Source organism: Labrus bergylta, chromosome 6, assembly GCF_963930695.1.
Source record: "Labrus bergylta chromosome 6, fLabBer1.1, whole genome shotgun sequence".
NCBI classification, from domain to species: domain Eukaryota; kingdom Metazoa; phylum Chordata; class Actinopteri; order Labriformes; family Labridae; genus Labrus; species Labrus bergylta.
The window spans coordinates 20,272,558-20,285,845 of NC_089200.1; the positions used below are offsets into that span (position 1 = coordinate 20,272,558).

Below are 13,288 nucleotides of genomic sequence, written 5' to 3' on the forward strand. Positions count from 1 at the left end.
TCTTTGTTAGCAACAAACGGAAGAGATGGTCTATTGTAAACATTTGAGCCAGCAGTCAAAACTCATTAATGCAGCTTCTTCTTTTTGGTGATTGAAGGATGAAGTCTATTCAGGAAGTCATTGCTATGTAAACACAGAAACCACAAGCCACTCAAAGGCCTCCGTCTAAGTTAAAGTCATCTTATATTCATTGTCTCGATTGTCTAATCAAAGTGCAAAAATCTTCTCCGTCAGATTTAATAATTTTACTGTCGTCATATTTGTTTCATTTGAAATAAAAATGACAAAACAGAAGTAAAGCGTACCTTTACTCTAATGTCCACTCTCTGTACTGGCTACAGCCAGTAAAGGGTACGAACTTCGAGGGAACAGAGTTTCATCCACTGAGTAGGTGCTCAGTTGGTCTTTACTCAGAGTGTGTTTGATGTCTTGGATCAGCTGCAGCTCTCTACTCTCTCCGTTGGTGTCTGCATCTGGCGGTTTTGGGTTGATCTCTTCATGGCGTGACTCCTCCTGGCTTCCATCATCTGACCGGGACTGTGTAAAATCACTTATTTCTGTAACTTCCCGACTTTTTTCCAGTGTTTCTTCTGTACCTTCCAATTCACTCTTTCTTAATGTGGAGAGCCTTTCTGGAGTTGCTGAAAGCTCCCCATGCTCTTCTGCTTTAGAGGAAGGTAGATCTTTCTCTTCTCGTACAGCTGTTATTTTGTCATTTATTTCTGCAGGATTATCCGTAGTTTTCTCATCAATTTGGTACTCTTTGATGCTCTCAGGTTTGCCACTTGTTACTGAAAGATTAGCGCCTGCGATGCTTTCCACTTCGGTTTTGGAGTCATGAGTCTGGTCAGTGTTGTCCTGCATTAAAACTCTGTGAACCTGGTCTTCTTCCACAGATTCACATCTCTCTGTGTGCTCTTCTGGTCTCAAGTCCTGCCCAACCACAGACTCTTCATCAATTTGTCCACTGTCTGTTTTTGTAATGAAATCATGAACCTCAGTCTCTTCCTTTTCTTGCGGTAGATCTTTTTCCAGGCTCTTCTCACATGGGTCACCATCATCTGGGTGATCGCTCTCAATGTCTAACTTCTCGGCTCCCTCTTTGGTCTTTTCCACTGATTCGTTTATATCATTTGGTGTGTGCTCTTGTTCTAGATTTTGAGAATTCGCAGGAGGAGTCACTGACCTCTGTAGCTCTGTGGACTGTGTCCCTTCTTTGTTGGAGTTTGATACGTCAGCATCTTCAGTTACTTCCTTCAAGTCCTCCAAAGGTTCAACAAAAGTCTCAAAATACTTGGACGTTTGGTGCATGGTTACCCAGTTTGTGACCAGATCCTCTCTTGCTAAATCCTCTGGAGTTTCCTCAACTACGTCAACACTCTTTTCTGTTCTATCGGCCTCATTTTGTTGGGAAAGTTGTATCGACTCTGCTGGAGGAGGCTTGAGCAGAACACTCGCTCCTTCCTCCGAGGCCTTGCTCGCCTCCTCAGTGTCTCCATTCTCTCCGTCTGCAGCTGAGAGGTCAGCAACAGCAGGATTTTCCTCAGTATCTGGTTGTTTTTCGGTGTTCGAGTCAGACGGCGCGGTGGAGCTCTCCAACTTTAGAGCTGTGTCGTCTGAATCCACGGCTGTGGGACTTGTAGACTGATCATGATCAATCGGGGAAACTACTATAACCTCGTTGACATTATCGCTCTCTCTGGTCTCTCTGTTTTTATGATCGCTCTCAGATAAGTTGGCATTCTCATCTTGTTTTGTTTCCTCAGTGTCTCTTCTTTCATCTGATTCAGATTCCTCTTTTATACCTGTGCCAGATTTCTCCAGCTCTGACTCATTTTTAGCAGGCTGATCTTGCTCTTCAACTCTGTCATCCTCTTCATTAGCCTCAATTTCAACCACAGCACTGACAGGAGCCTGAGCCACGTCTTCTTCATGTTTTTCAGCAGCATCTCCAGACTCCACATCACCTTCTTTTACCTCTGTGCTGTCTTCCTTTGAAGCTTCTGTTTTTCTCTCTTCTTCTTCTTCTTCTTCTTCTGTCTGCTCTGCTGTTGTTATGCCATTTGCGCCCTCAATGAGATCCTGCCCCTCATCCTCCTGAGGTTTGCGCTCTGCTCCAGCCGAAATCTCTCCATTTTCAGCATCAATTTCTGCCTCGTCATTGTTGTCGCCTCCTCTTTCAGGGTTCTTTGTCACATCTTCAGCTTCCATTGTTTGGTTTAGCATCTCTGCAGCCATTACAGTCGCAAGTGCTATGTTTGCTGCTTCACTGTCCCCAACATCCTCTGACTCATTATTTCCATCAGACTTTTTCACATAATCTTGATCAATGTCTCCATCTGCCCTTTTGTGAGGTTCTTTTGCTTTCTCCGATTTTTCTTCTACCTCCACGGTTGTATAAGTCACCACTTTTTTCCTTACTGATTCCTCACTGTCTTTATTGTTTGCAGCTTCATTTTGCTCTGCTTTGTTCTCGATCGGCTCTCTCGTTGCCTTCTCTGCTACACTTTGCTTTGCTTCGTCACCAGCTGTGATTGTCTCACTTATTTTTTCAGCTGCACTAGTTATTATCAGAGTTGTAGCTATCTTTTCAGCTGATTCTTCTTCATTTTGATTCTTGATACATTCACTCTCCTCATCCTTTTCTGTCTTTTCAGATGTATCTGCCTTCTCCACATTTGCAACCTCATCTTCCTCGCTGTTGGTTTTCTCAGCTTGCTCTTCATTTGAAATGTTTTCTATCCTTTCTTCTATCTTACTCTCATTATCTTCTGTTTTATCTTTCCCATGCATTTGCCTTTGCTTGCAGTCTTCACCCTCTGTTGTCTCATCTGCATTTTTTTGCTTTTCTGCCTCCTTACCTCCCTCTTCAGATTTCTCCTCTTTCTTATCATCCATTTCCACAGATTGTTTTGGCTGCTCTTCCTTCTGTTGTTGATTGTCATCCTTACTGGCCTCTACTGCTGACACTGACTCTTTGTCAATATCGTTAATGCTCTCATCTTTTGCATTGTCCTGACTTTTATCTGCAGTTATTTCATCTGTGGGGTCTCTGCTCCCCTCTGTGACTTCAGTTTTTGATTCTGCAGCTCTGTCCTCGATGTCTCCCAGCTGACTCGTCTCTGTGCCGGTTACAGGTGCCTCCTCACAGCTGAGGGCCTCTTGTTCCTCTGAGGACTCTGCTTTCATCTCCACTGTTTCGCTCGCTGTCATCGCCTCCACATTATCAGGCTCTGCTGTCTCATCAGTCTTTTTATCTGGTGCTGATAGTGATGACTCGTCTCCCTCGCTGCTTTTTGACCCTTGCCCTGTCTCTTGGGGATGCACATAAGCCTCCACCACCGCTTTCTCCTCGTTGTCCTCCTTTTTCTCAGCAGTAACTGTGGGTTTATCTGCTAAATCCTCTTGAGCCTCTGAAGTCTTTTCTTTTTTATCAGTTTTTTCTTTAGGTACAGGAAACAGAGCTGCACCCAAATCGTGTGTTTCCTCTGATTCATCATTCTCTGCAGTACTTTTGTCCTCTTCTGATATAACCTTGCCATCTTCCTCATATTCTTCATCCTGCTCATCTTTGATTTCTTTCTCAACAGGCTCCTGTTCTTTTTTCTCAGACGACTGCTCCTGATCAAGCACCACAACAGCTAAAGCAACAACACCTTCATCACATTTTGTTTCCTGTTCAATAGTTGTCGTTGATTTCTCTGCAGCTGCATCTGCAACAATTGAGAGCATGTTTAGGAAAATGTATTTTAATGAAACAGTTGTAATTTGTAGCTTTAGTTTAATTAACATCTGATACCCTTGTGGTCCCGTTCATGGCCTTTAGTGATCGACTCAATCGTGTCCTCAGTACTGGTGTCACTCAGTTCAGGCTCAGAGCTGCAATGGGACTCCTTCAGTATCGCTTCTGCCATCTTCTCCTGCACAGATTTGGCTTCGGAAAGAAGAAGAAACAAGACACACTGATATGCGATTCATGTTTAAGAAAGCATAGGATGACCTTTAGTGAGACACTCAGTGTGATACATACATAATGATGAATGCTTTAATGTATTCAACCTTATCTGGGAAAAGTAACTGCACACAGAGAAAACATCAAATGGAAAAACACAAAAGAGCCATTAACAAAAAGAAAGCTTTTAATGTTTCCAGACACAAACATGTAAGAGCAACACAGCATGCAAAATGATAACAAACATGCACAAAGGAAAGAAAACATATAAACATGCATCTTTCCCCACACAGCAAAAGTGAAAGAAAATGCAAAATTATAAAATATCCTCTAAATATAAAACTATTTTCTATTTTCTCCTATTTAACATCTTTTTATGTTTCAGGACATGACAATGAAACTGGTTATTAAAAAATGTCAGAAAGAAACTAAATTGTTGAACTTTGGCACTCAAGTGTTTTATGCAAACAAATATCACAGGCCCACTATTGATGTGGAATCCCACCTTAAACTCTTGTTTTACATATGATACAATTTCTACAATTATGCGAGTTAAATCTCTACAGACAATGACAAAAAAAGACCTCTAAAAGTATCGCAAAAGTAGAATTGATCGGGTGTAGTTTGTACTTCTTCAAAGCTGCACAATTTGACCTTATTTTATTTACAAGAGTTGTTTGTGTAGATATGAAAACATCCTGCTCTTCGGGTCAAATTTCACTTCCAGTTCCTATACATTTCTGGTTTTGCTTTCTCAACATTATCACTGTAGTAAGAAGTGCTGCAGTAATATATTTCACAAAGGCGTTCCAAACACACTGAATGAACTAAAGTTTGACTTCTTAGAACATAAAACAAAAGATCATGAAACACAAACCAAGGCAAAACAAGAAAAACAAAGACAACATGCATGTCATTTTTCCACTATTAGCTATTACAAAGTCATTATGCAATTTAATATATTACAAACTGACAGTTTGACAGCATTGTGATAATGGTGGAAAAACATCAAAATGAGATGGATACATGCTCTTACTGAGGTGAAAGCTCCACATCTGTATTAGGAGGTTTATACTCACCCCTCTCCTGTTCCTCCTCCTGTTTACTCTCATTTACTGTTTTCTCCACCTCCTTTTCTCCCGACGTATTGTCACTCTGTTTGTTCTCGTTCCCTGATGGGAGGCTCGTGTCAGAGATGTTGCTCTCTGTTCTCTCCCCTGCACTGTTTGGTACGTCAGACTCTTTAGGCGCAGCCGACTCGGCCTCAGTGGGGGGGGTTTCTCCTCGTTGTGGTTCATCTTTTTTATCTGGTGGAACAGCAGTTTCTTCTTCATCGGCCTCTTTAGGTTGCTCAGCTTTCTCTTCCTCTCGAGAGCTTTTGGTGACTTCAGCATCGCTCTCCTCCCGGTCACTGCCCGACAAGCTGGAACCTGACCGAGACTTCAAGTCTTCTATTAAAAAAAACAGAGCATTTAAAAATCTGAAACATTGGAATTGTTTGTTTACCCATGAAATATTCAATATTACGTACATAAAAATATGGATCTCAGTTAAATATTAGAACCATAGATCAGTAGAAATTAGTGTGTTTGCTTTTATTCTTTATTATAAACAGTTGTCAAATGAATAAATTAGCTTGTAAAATGCTACTTTAATGCAGACATTTTCAAAAAGAGATGTTCAAAAATAGATTTCACCCACCATCCTTTTCATGGTCGTCTTCGGTCTCAGAGGTGTCTCTCTCTTTAACCTTCCTTTCCATTTCAACACGTGGAGATGGAGATTTCTTTTCTTTTGCCTCGGTATCTTCTGCAGGGCCTTCATCGTCTGCTTCAAAGTCTTCCTCATAATCTGAGGAAGAAGACTGAAGTTGAACTACACTACGTTGAAAATATATTCAAAGTGTGTTTTTTCTACCTAGATGTTTCAATCATTGTACCGTCTCTGACTTTGTCCTCTTCCTCCGCTGCTGTTTCTTCTTTAACCTGCACCTCCATGTCCTGAGCTCGGATGGTTTCACTCTCTGAATGGGATCCTGTCCTCTGTGCTCTCATCTCAGGAGCTTCTTTCAGGGTGAAGACTGACTCCTCTCTTCCTCGATCCTCTTTGACCCTCTTTGGTGGAGGAGTGGGCTTTTTGTCCAATCCCATTGCAATGATACATCTAGAAACGTGCAACAAATACACAAAGAACACAATTAACATTCATTATTTGTTTTTTTTCCGCAAAAAAGGAATTGTTGCTTTCTTGCTAATGAGCAATAAGTATGCATTGGTAGTCATGTCGTTGTTATTACAGAGTTAACGCTTGAATAAACCTTCCACAACTCCTTCTGGAGCTACAAAATGATAATAGATCTTTTTTCACAGAAGAATTAGCTCTCTCTTAGACCTATTTAACAACTTTTAATCCTCAAAAGGGGGACTGACTTGTAGCAGGGAGAGGCTCCCTCAACACCGCAGAATCCAAAGTGTCCGTGCCTGCCACCGAGTCTGGAGCCCTTCCTGTGTTTGAACTCACAGCAGGAGCTCAGCCTCTCTACCTGCAGCCCATTCAGGAAGAAAGTCAAGCTGAAGGGGAAACCTCGGTGTCGCCTTGAAATGAACTGGAAGGTCTCTGAGGGAGAGATTTAGGTCGTAGATATGAGGCAGGATGATTGTGAGAATAAAAATGGTCTTATCTGTGACATTGATATTACAGAAAAACAATCATTAAATCCCCCTCGAATGTGTAAATTATAAAAGTAAAGAGGCAGAAAAAAACTTCAATGTATCTTTCGACTAGAACGATTCAGGCCAAGTTAGTCGTGGTTTGTTATAATGCAGAGCAACAAGGATATGGAGATGGATATGGAAAATAATGTAAATAACAGCTACATTTAGTCCGTTTTTTATTTTACAATTAACAGAGACAAAAGTCTGCAGAGGAGGTAATTGATTTTACCAATAAACTGCAAAATGGTACCGTTAAGAGTTTTTTAAATCTTGCACTACTTCTGTCCTTTATCAATCCTTCTCTTTCACTCGTCCCTGTTATCTCTTCCTTTGCTGCAATCCTGCATAACACAATATATAACTAAATTCATGTACCGTTTTATTTGCAAGTGATGTTTGGTCAGAAGCAGTCACTCCAGACGAACTGCAGTACTAAAGATGTCCACATGTGATTGGGTCGAACAGTATGCATACTAAACTCATGTGAAAACAGATCGTTATACTCACCTCCTTCGCAAAGCTTTCCCTTGAAAACACACAGGTTCTCTCCTCCACAGTGTTGCTGAAACACTCTGACCTCGTCCCTCATGTCTGTCAGGTCGTGGGAGAGGTGAACTGATTTGCCAAAGTACATCATGTTCACACACACTCTGCTCTGGTGCACAGAGCTCCTCAGCATTGGGGGGTCCTGGATGGAAGATATATTTTAACTCAATTTAACCCAGTGTAGGAAATGACTTCCTTGCATGTAGTCTGATATGACCCATCTGCACAAAGTGACAAAGACATATAATATAACCCCCTCCTGCTAATTCAAGTCAAAATGCATCTCCAACATAATCCAAAACATAACAGTCAAAGGAGCTAAAGACCTCAGTGATGTCAGCTCCACTGGAGGCAGTGGTTGGACGCAGCCTGCGGCCTCTGAGCGTGCTACTGGGATTGAGCTTAAACCTCCTGTCTATCCTCTTGGTGGGTGGAGGAACAGGAGTGACAAAGTTGTTAATGACTGGAAGGATGTAGGGTGAGACGCCCTGAGAGGCCTCCATCGTGTTAAAAGGTCTGCGGGACTCCTTGTTCACCTATGAGAGAAGTTAACAAAGACATGCTGCGTAAAGACTTCAGAAAACAGTGAAAACAATGTGATTACATTTATACAAGTACACACACGCATGATTGAATGAGTGAATGAGTGTGTGTTTCTCATGTGTCACAGTCTCACAGTGCAGTTGAATGGCTGGTTGTTGTCATTGGAGAACTCGTGGAGTCTGTAAGGGGAGCTGCGCCTGAGTGAAGCTGTGGTGCTGTTACTGTGGATCGGCTTCAGACGCACTGGCCTCTGCATCTTCCCTGGAGCCGTGTTGGGTCGAGAGGAGCCCGGCTGAAGCATCCATAACACACACATACATACACACACACACAATCAGTCAGATAATTTCAAACTCTGAGATTATGTAGATTGGGTAGATTAGTAATGTTTTGTGATACAGTGCAGGACTCAGCACTTTCCTGTGTATCATTGGTCATTAGTCAAATTCTATGTCTTTATACAAAACATATAACCTAATTCCATACTAGGTCTCTCAATTAAATTGGAATCATTGGAGTACACTTAATTGTAAAAGATATTGAGACAAACATCTGTTCCATAACACCTTTAATGTAGTCCACTTTTAATTAATACAGATATTATTTTATGCTGCTCCTGCTATAAACAAGGATAAATGAAGTTGTGTTCTTGTACATGTTAGGAATCTTTCCTAATGTGCCTCAACATTTTCCTAACACTACTAACACTTCCCTGTCTCTTTAATTAAAAGCCTCCACCTGCTGAGGTGAGATTTCTTCAGACTTCAGATGAAAAGAGAATGACATAGAGATCAGGACCAGGATTATGAGATCTATTTATTCTGGATTTAAGGTCTATGACTTTTTATATTTTAAAGAAAAAACACACTTGTAATACAACATCTAACCCCAGCACAAACAGAAGATGAGACAGCTCTTAAACACCAGTGTAAACAAGCCGACAACTGGCTTGCACAAATAATGATATATTTCCTGAGGCAAAATCACTGAAATGGATCATCATTTTTTGTACGCTGAAGTACAATTGTGGCTTTGAGGTTTTTCTCCTTTTTCAAAATTCACACTGGGTTAAAATGTAAAAGATAAACTGCCTGACTCACATACTTCTCACCAAGAAAGTAAATGAACATGTATATGTTAATTTCCCTGAAATATTATTCTATTTCATTAATTAATTGTCAACCATTTAAATACAAACCAAACATCTCACACCTCAGATATGTGATTGTTACCAGAGCTGATTGAACCTATGTATCTAGACTAAATAATAAAGTTATTTAAAGGTTGAGGCGTTTAACTCATCTCAGAGACCATTTTGAACTGTACTGTGACATTTAAAAACCATTCTTTGCATGATGGAGATTGTATAATGAAAGGTTAAAGTCAATTAATGAACAAAGGGGATCATTGGCGTTCCTCTTGGGTCAAAGGGGTGCCTGTATCATTCGCGTACATGATTAAGATGAATTTACAGCAACGAATGATCTCAATCTAAGCAAACATTTTGACTCACAGACTCTGAGGATTCAGAGTGCTCCCCATCTGGTCCAGAGTGCTGCTGTCGGATGCCCCTGGCACCTGTGGGTGGGCGTGGGGAAAGGATGTGGACGATTTCTTCCTCATACCTTTTAGATCGCTCCACCTTCCAAAAAAGACCAGTGACAGTATAATTGCTATATTTAGATGCACAATTTGAAGTTCTGCTGATTATAGTAGAAAAACAGTCAAAAAGTGTTTTTCATTGATTAAAGAGTCATTAATTTACAAAATAACGATGCAAAGCAGTGTCTAATTGTAAAGGATGTACCTTGATCTTGTGCACTCTTTCCCTCCTCGCAAACTCCTCTAGTTTCCTTTTGATCTCGATTTGATGTACACGCTGTATGAGAGAGCCACATAACTAATTAGTATACTTTTTTAAGCAAGGAGAAGCACGGATCAGCTGAACGTTTTCTCTCCTTCCATTGTGTTTCTCCCACCTCCATCTCCAGCACCTTGTGGAAAATGGCCTGAGCCAGGCATTCTCGAACATGCTTCTGGTGGGATCTCTGGATCAGCTTGTGTCTGTACTCCTTATCTGGAACAATACGCCCGCTCCTGGTGATCTGATTAAACAACAATAACCTCAATCAATATGGGTTTGCAAAGATGGCCAACAGTGTAACATTTCTGTAGTTATATTTATTCTGTGCTTTTTATCTCTGGCTTTAATTTGTGGCACTTAAACGGAAAAAGTTGATGTCATGTACTTCAATGCAACAATCAAGGTTAGCTGATTCAGTGTGAAACTAGTCAGGAAACTCCGTTCATTTTGGATGTGCAAGGTTTGGTGTCACTGGTTGCAGATCAAAATGCCTTCTGACACATTTGGTTGGACTTGAAATCAAACAGTGTGTAAAACCCCTGTGAGGTTATGGACAAGCAGTGGACTGATGGCAAGGTAGCTAGCTAAAATATTCATTTTATATGGTCTTTAGTTCTCCAAAATACACAGGCATGGTATGATTTAGTGGCTAGCTAACATTTACCATTTATAAGATACGTGAACTTCAGTCAGTTTGTTTAATACTAGGGCTGTCAAACGATTATTAAATACAATTAATGGCAGAAGTTCAATAGTTGAGATTAATTGCATTTTTAATGGCATGTTTGAAATTCCATAAAATTGCATTTAAAAAAAGTTTTTTTTAATCCTATATTTTGAATGTTTGTACCGCCTTATGCGAAGGGTACTTAACTTCCTGTTGGGGTACAAACAGGCTTTTAATTTGAAAGAAAATAATGAACTCCTGGTCGATTGAATATTACAAAAACATTCCTCATGGGAACAGTAAAAAAAGTGTCACAGCGTGGATATAACCTTTGACCTGTCAACTGAGCTGTCCGGGACTTTTTCATAAAGAGAAAGGAGCTATTCAGAAGAGCAGTGTTGTCGTTCTTTTCCATCACTATGACTACAGGGACAGACTGTGGAGGCTTAGGCTTGGATACTGTTCATCCAAAGAGACAAAAAACATGAGATTAATGCGGGAAAAAAAAAAAAAGGATTCGTTTTTTTTTGAGACCCTTATCCCATGTAACACATTAATGCTGACAGCCCTTTTTAAAATCGAAACAATAGTAGTCGTAAAGTTAGATCGCAATGGGCCCTCCCAAAATTAGATCATTGTATGTGGTTGGTCCGACCTTTATCAAGCCAGAATAAAATCCTTCTCATCATCATCATCATCCTCCTGCTGACCTACCAGTCCAGCTCTCTGCAGGTGTCTCCTGATGCGAGTATTGCTGAAGTATCCAGCGAGATGTTTGTCTGTGAGACTGTTGTACGCCGAGAGAAGTCTACAGAAACAAGACCGACCAAAAACACAAAATAGACACTGAATATATTCAGAAACTTCATCAACAAACTGACTAACGTTTGTTTTCTTCTTGAGACCTGTTGATTACAGTTTACAGAAAACCCAAATCTTAATCAAATGGTTTCATGTGTCAACTACACCATGTTTGTTTGTAGTCCTCATGAATGAGACATCAAGTTTGTCTACAGCCCAGCCCCTCAGAAAGTGGTTTTTTTTTCCAACACAGATTCGATTTCCTCCAGTATTTGTGTGTGAGACAACAGTATCCCACAACTATAGGGTCTGTTACCAGTGTCTGATTACGTACCGGAATCAGAGGGGATTGCACACTTAACCCCAAGGCCTGCTCTTTGTGCACCTGAGCTGTCTCTCATGCCCCTCAGCTTTTTGAGCCACAACATGGTGGTTTGACTATTAGTTGTCATATCACACTGTAAGTCACTACTTTCTCTGACACAGTGCTGCTAGAAGACTTTGTTTCTGCTTCACTGTTTCTTATTAGACCTGTTCAGTGTAAGTTGTGTTTGATGCTACTTTGTCTTCTTAAACGTTTTGTTTTTGTGTCGAATGTGTGTATTAATGATAACACTAGATTGACTTGTTAGAGTCAGGAAAATGTCAACAAAACTCAGCCTGTAATGCTGTAAATAAGAACTGCAACTGAGCCAATGATTTCTTTCACTTTCAAGTAATTTTTCAATAATTCTCTCATTTAATGAATTCCATGTTTGGGTCATGAACTTCACCTGATGATTTTGTTTGGTGTCTTGTTTCCTAGAGACACTCTGTTTATTCATGGGGGTGGGGGGAGGGGGGGCACAAGGAAATATTAGCATTCATGATGCTGAAGCCAAAAAAATACTTTTTTTATTACAAAGTTGAAAAATAATCAATTAACCCTTCAGCTCTATTGAAGGGGTCACTTTCTAAAGTCATGATATGAACTAGGCCACCACTAACTTGGAAACTTATAATTTCATTAGCGTAAAGTACTCGAGTAAATTCCATTTGATTACTTTTAACCCAGTAAAGTCCCATTGATATTTTCTTAGTGAATACACGTTTTTATCTGAATTTTTTGATTTCTTTCTTCTGGTTATGTTCAACCTCGCAACCTCTGGTTAGTTTATGGTGGACCTACTTGTAAAGCTCCATCAAGCTACCATTGGTATTTAGTCACCTAAAAGTAGTCTTCTGCCTCAGTGGAGACTTTGTTATTATGATTTTCTATTCCCACAGACCTTGTTTAATTGGGACAAATTGGTTGACTACCCTAAAAGCTACAACACTACAAATAGTCAGATTCAGCCAGCAAAATATGATAGTTACTGATAATGATATTCGTATCGACCAAGAAAAGAAATGAAAAAATTAAAAATTAAAAATGGTGAAACGGTAACATACTCAGCACACTCCACTTGAGAGAATAAAAAATTAAGGTGGACTTACCCCGGGCTGAGGTGACTCATGGTTCCAGCTCGCGCTTTCTTTAATGTTTCTTCTGTCATATATCAGGTAACAGTTGCCGTGGACCTCTGTTCTGTCCTCGCTAAAAGGTACAAAGGCCAATTTGGGGTAACATTTATCCCAAGTTGTTTTAAAGTGTGACAGTAAATTATCAGCTGAACTGCACTGAGGCTGCACTTCTCCTGGAGCGGAACTGATGACACTCACCGGTTGCCATGGGAGATCACGTGACCGTGCTGCCAAACGCTGCCAATCCAATGAGGGCTGGTTTCCACTTGCAGGAAGTCCCATCATCATCTAAACCCACACACACACACACACACACACACACACACACACACACACACACACACACACACAGAGGAATACTTAAGAAAAAGTTTAGTCCAGTGGTCCTAAGTGAATTTAGGTCCCTTCTAGATGGCCACAAGATCAGTCAGAGGGGGTCATGGGATAAAGACTGGGGTAGGAAATTAAATTTGTATTAGTCAACAAATTTGTACTCGTAATTTTCTTCCTTTTTTTGTCTTCATTTTAAATATTGAAAATTGTTTAGCTTGGTCACTCTCAAACGTTTTAACAGGGATTTTAATAAAAATGTTGAGAAGTATGGAGAATGTTACAAATGATAGCGACAAGTAGGTAGGTAAATATTTAGATATAATGCTCTAAAGGCACATGCAGGTTGAAGGGAACTTACCTGTTCT

At 40.4% G+C, this 13,288-nt stretch overlaps 1 protein-coding gene across 1 annotated transcript; it reads right to left on the bottom strand.

The window, feature by feature from the left end:
- Nucleotides 1–303: 303 nt before the first annotated feature.
- erich3 (glutamate-rich 3) lies at nucleotides 304–12,755 on the bottom strand. Its single transcript, XM_029280431.2, has 14 exons — nucleotides 12,564–12,755; nucleotides 11,001–11,094; nucleotides 9,735–9,860; nucleotides 9,563–9,634; nucleotides 9,269–9,397; nucleotides 7,889–8,047; nucleotides 7,539–7,748; nucleotides 7,174–7,354; nucleotides 6,382–6,568; nucleotides 5,892–6,115; nucleotides 5,654–5,803; nucleotides 5,032–5,403; nucleotides 3,800–3,934; nucleotides 304–3,713 (listed from the first exon to the last, which is right to left on the bottom strand). The coding sequence occupies exons 1-14, from the start codon at nucleotides 12,620–12,622 to the stop codon at nucleotides 313–315; spliced, it is 5,499 nt and encodes a 1,832-aa protein (XP_029136264.2). The 5' UTR covers nucleotides 12,623–12,755; the 3' UTR covers nucleotides 304–312.
- Between the last annotated feature and the right edge of the window lie 533 nt (nucleotides 12,756–13,288).

Bases quoted from the DNA above. Each gene is read 5' to 3' on its own strand.
- erich3 (XM_029280431.2), bottom strand. From the start codon at position 12,622: ATGACAGAAGAAACATTAAAGAAAGCGCGAGCTGGAACCATGAGTCAC. The intron at 9,861-11,000 runs GTAGGTCAGCAG...TTGTTTAATCAG, and splicing joins ACCTGCAGAGAGCTGGACTG to ATCACCAGGAGCGGGCGTAT. The intron at 9,398-9,562 runs GTACATCCTTTA...CTTTTTTGGAAG, and splicing joins AAAGAGTGCACAAGATCAAG to GTGGAGCGATCTAAAAGGTA.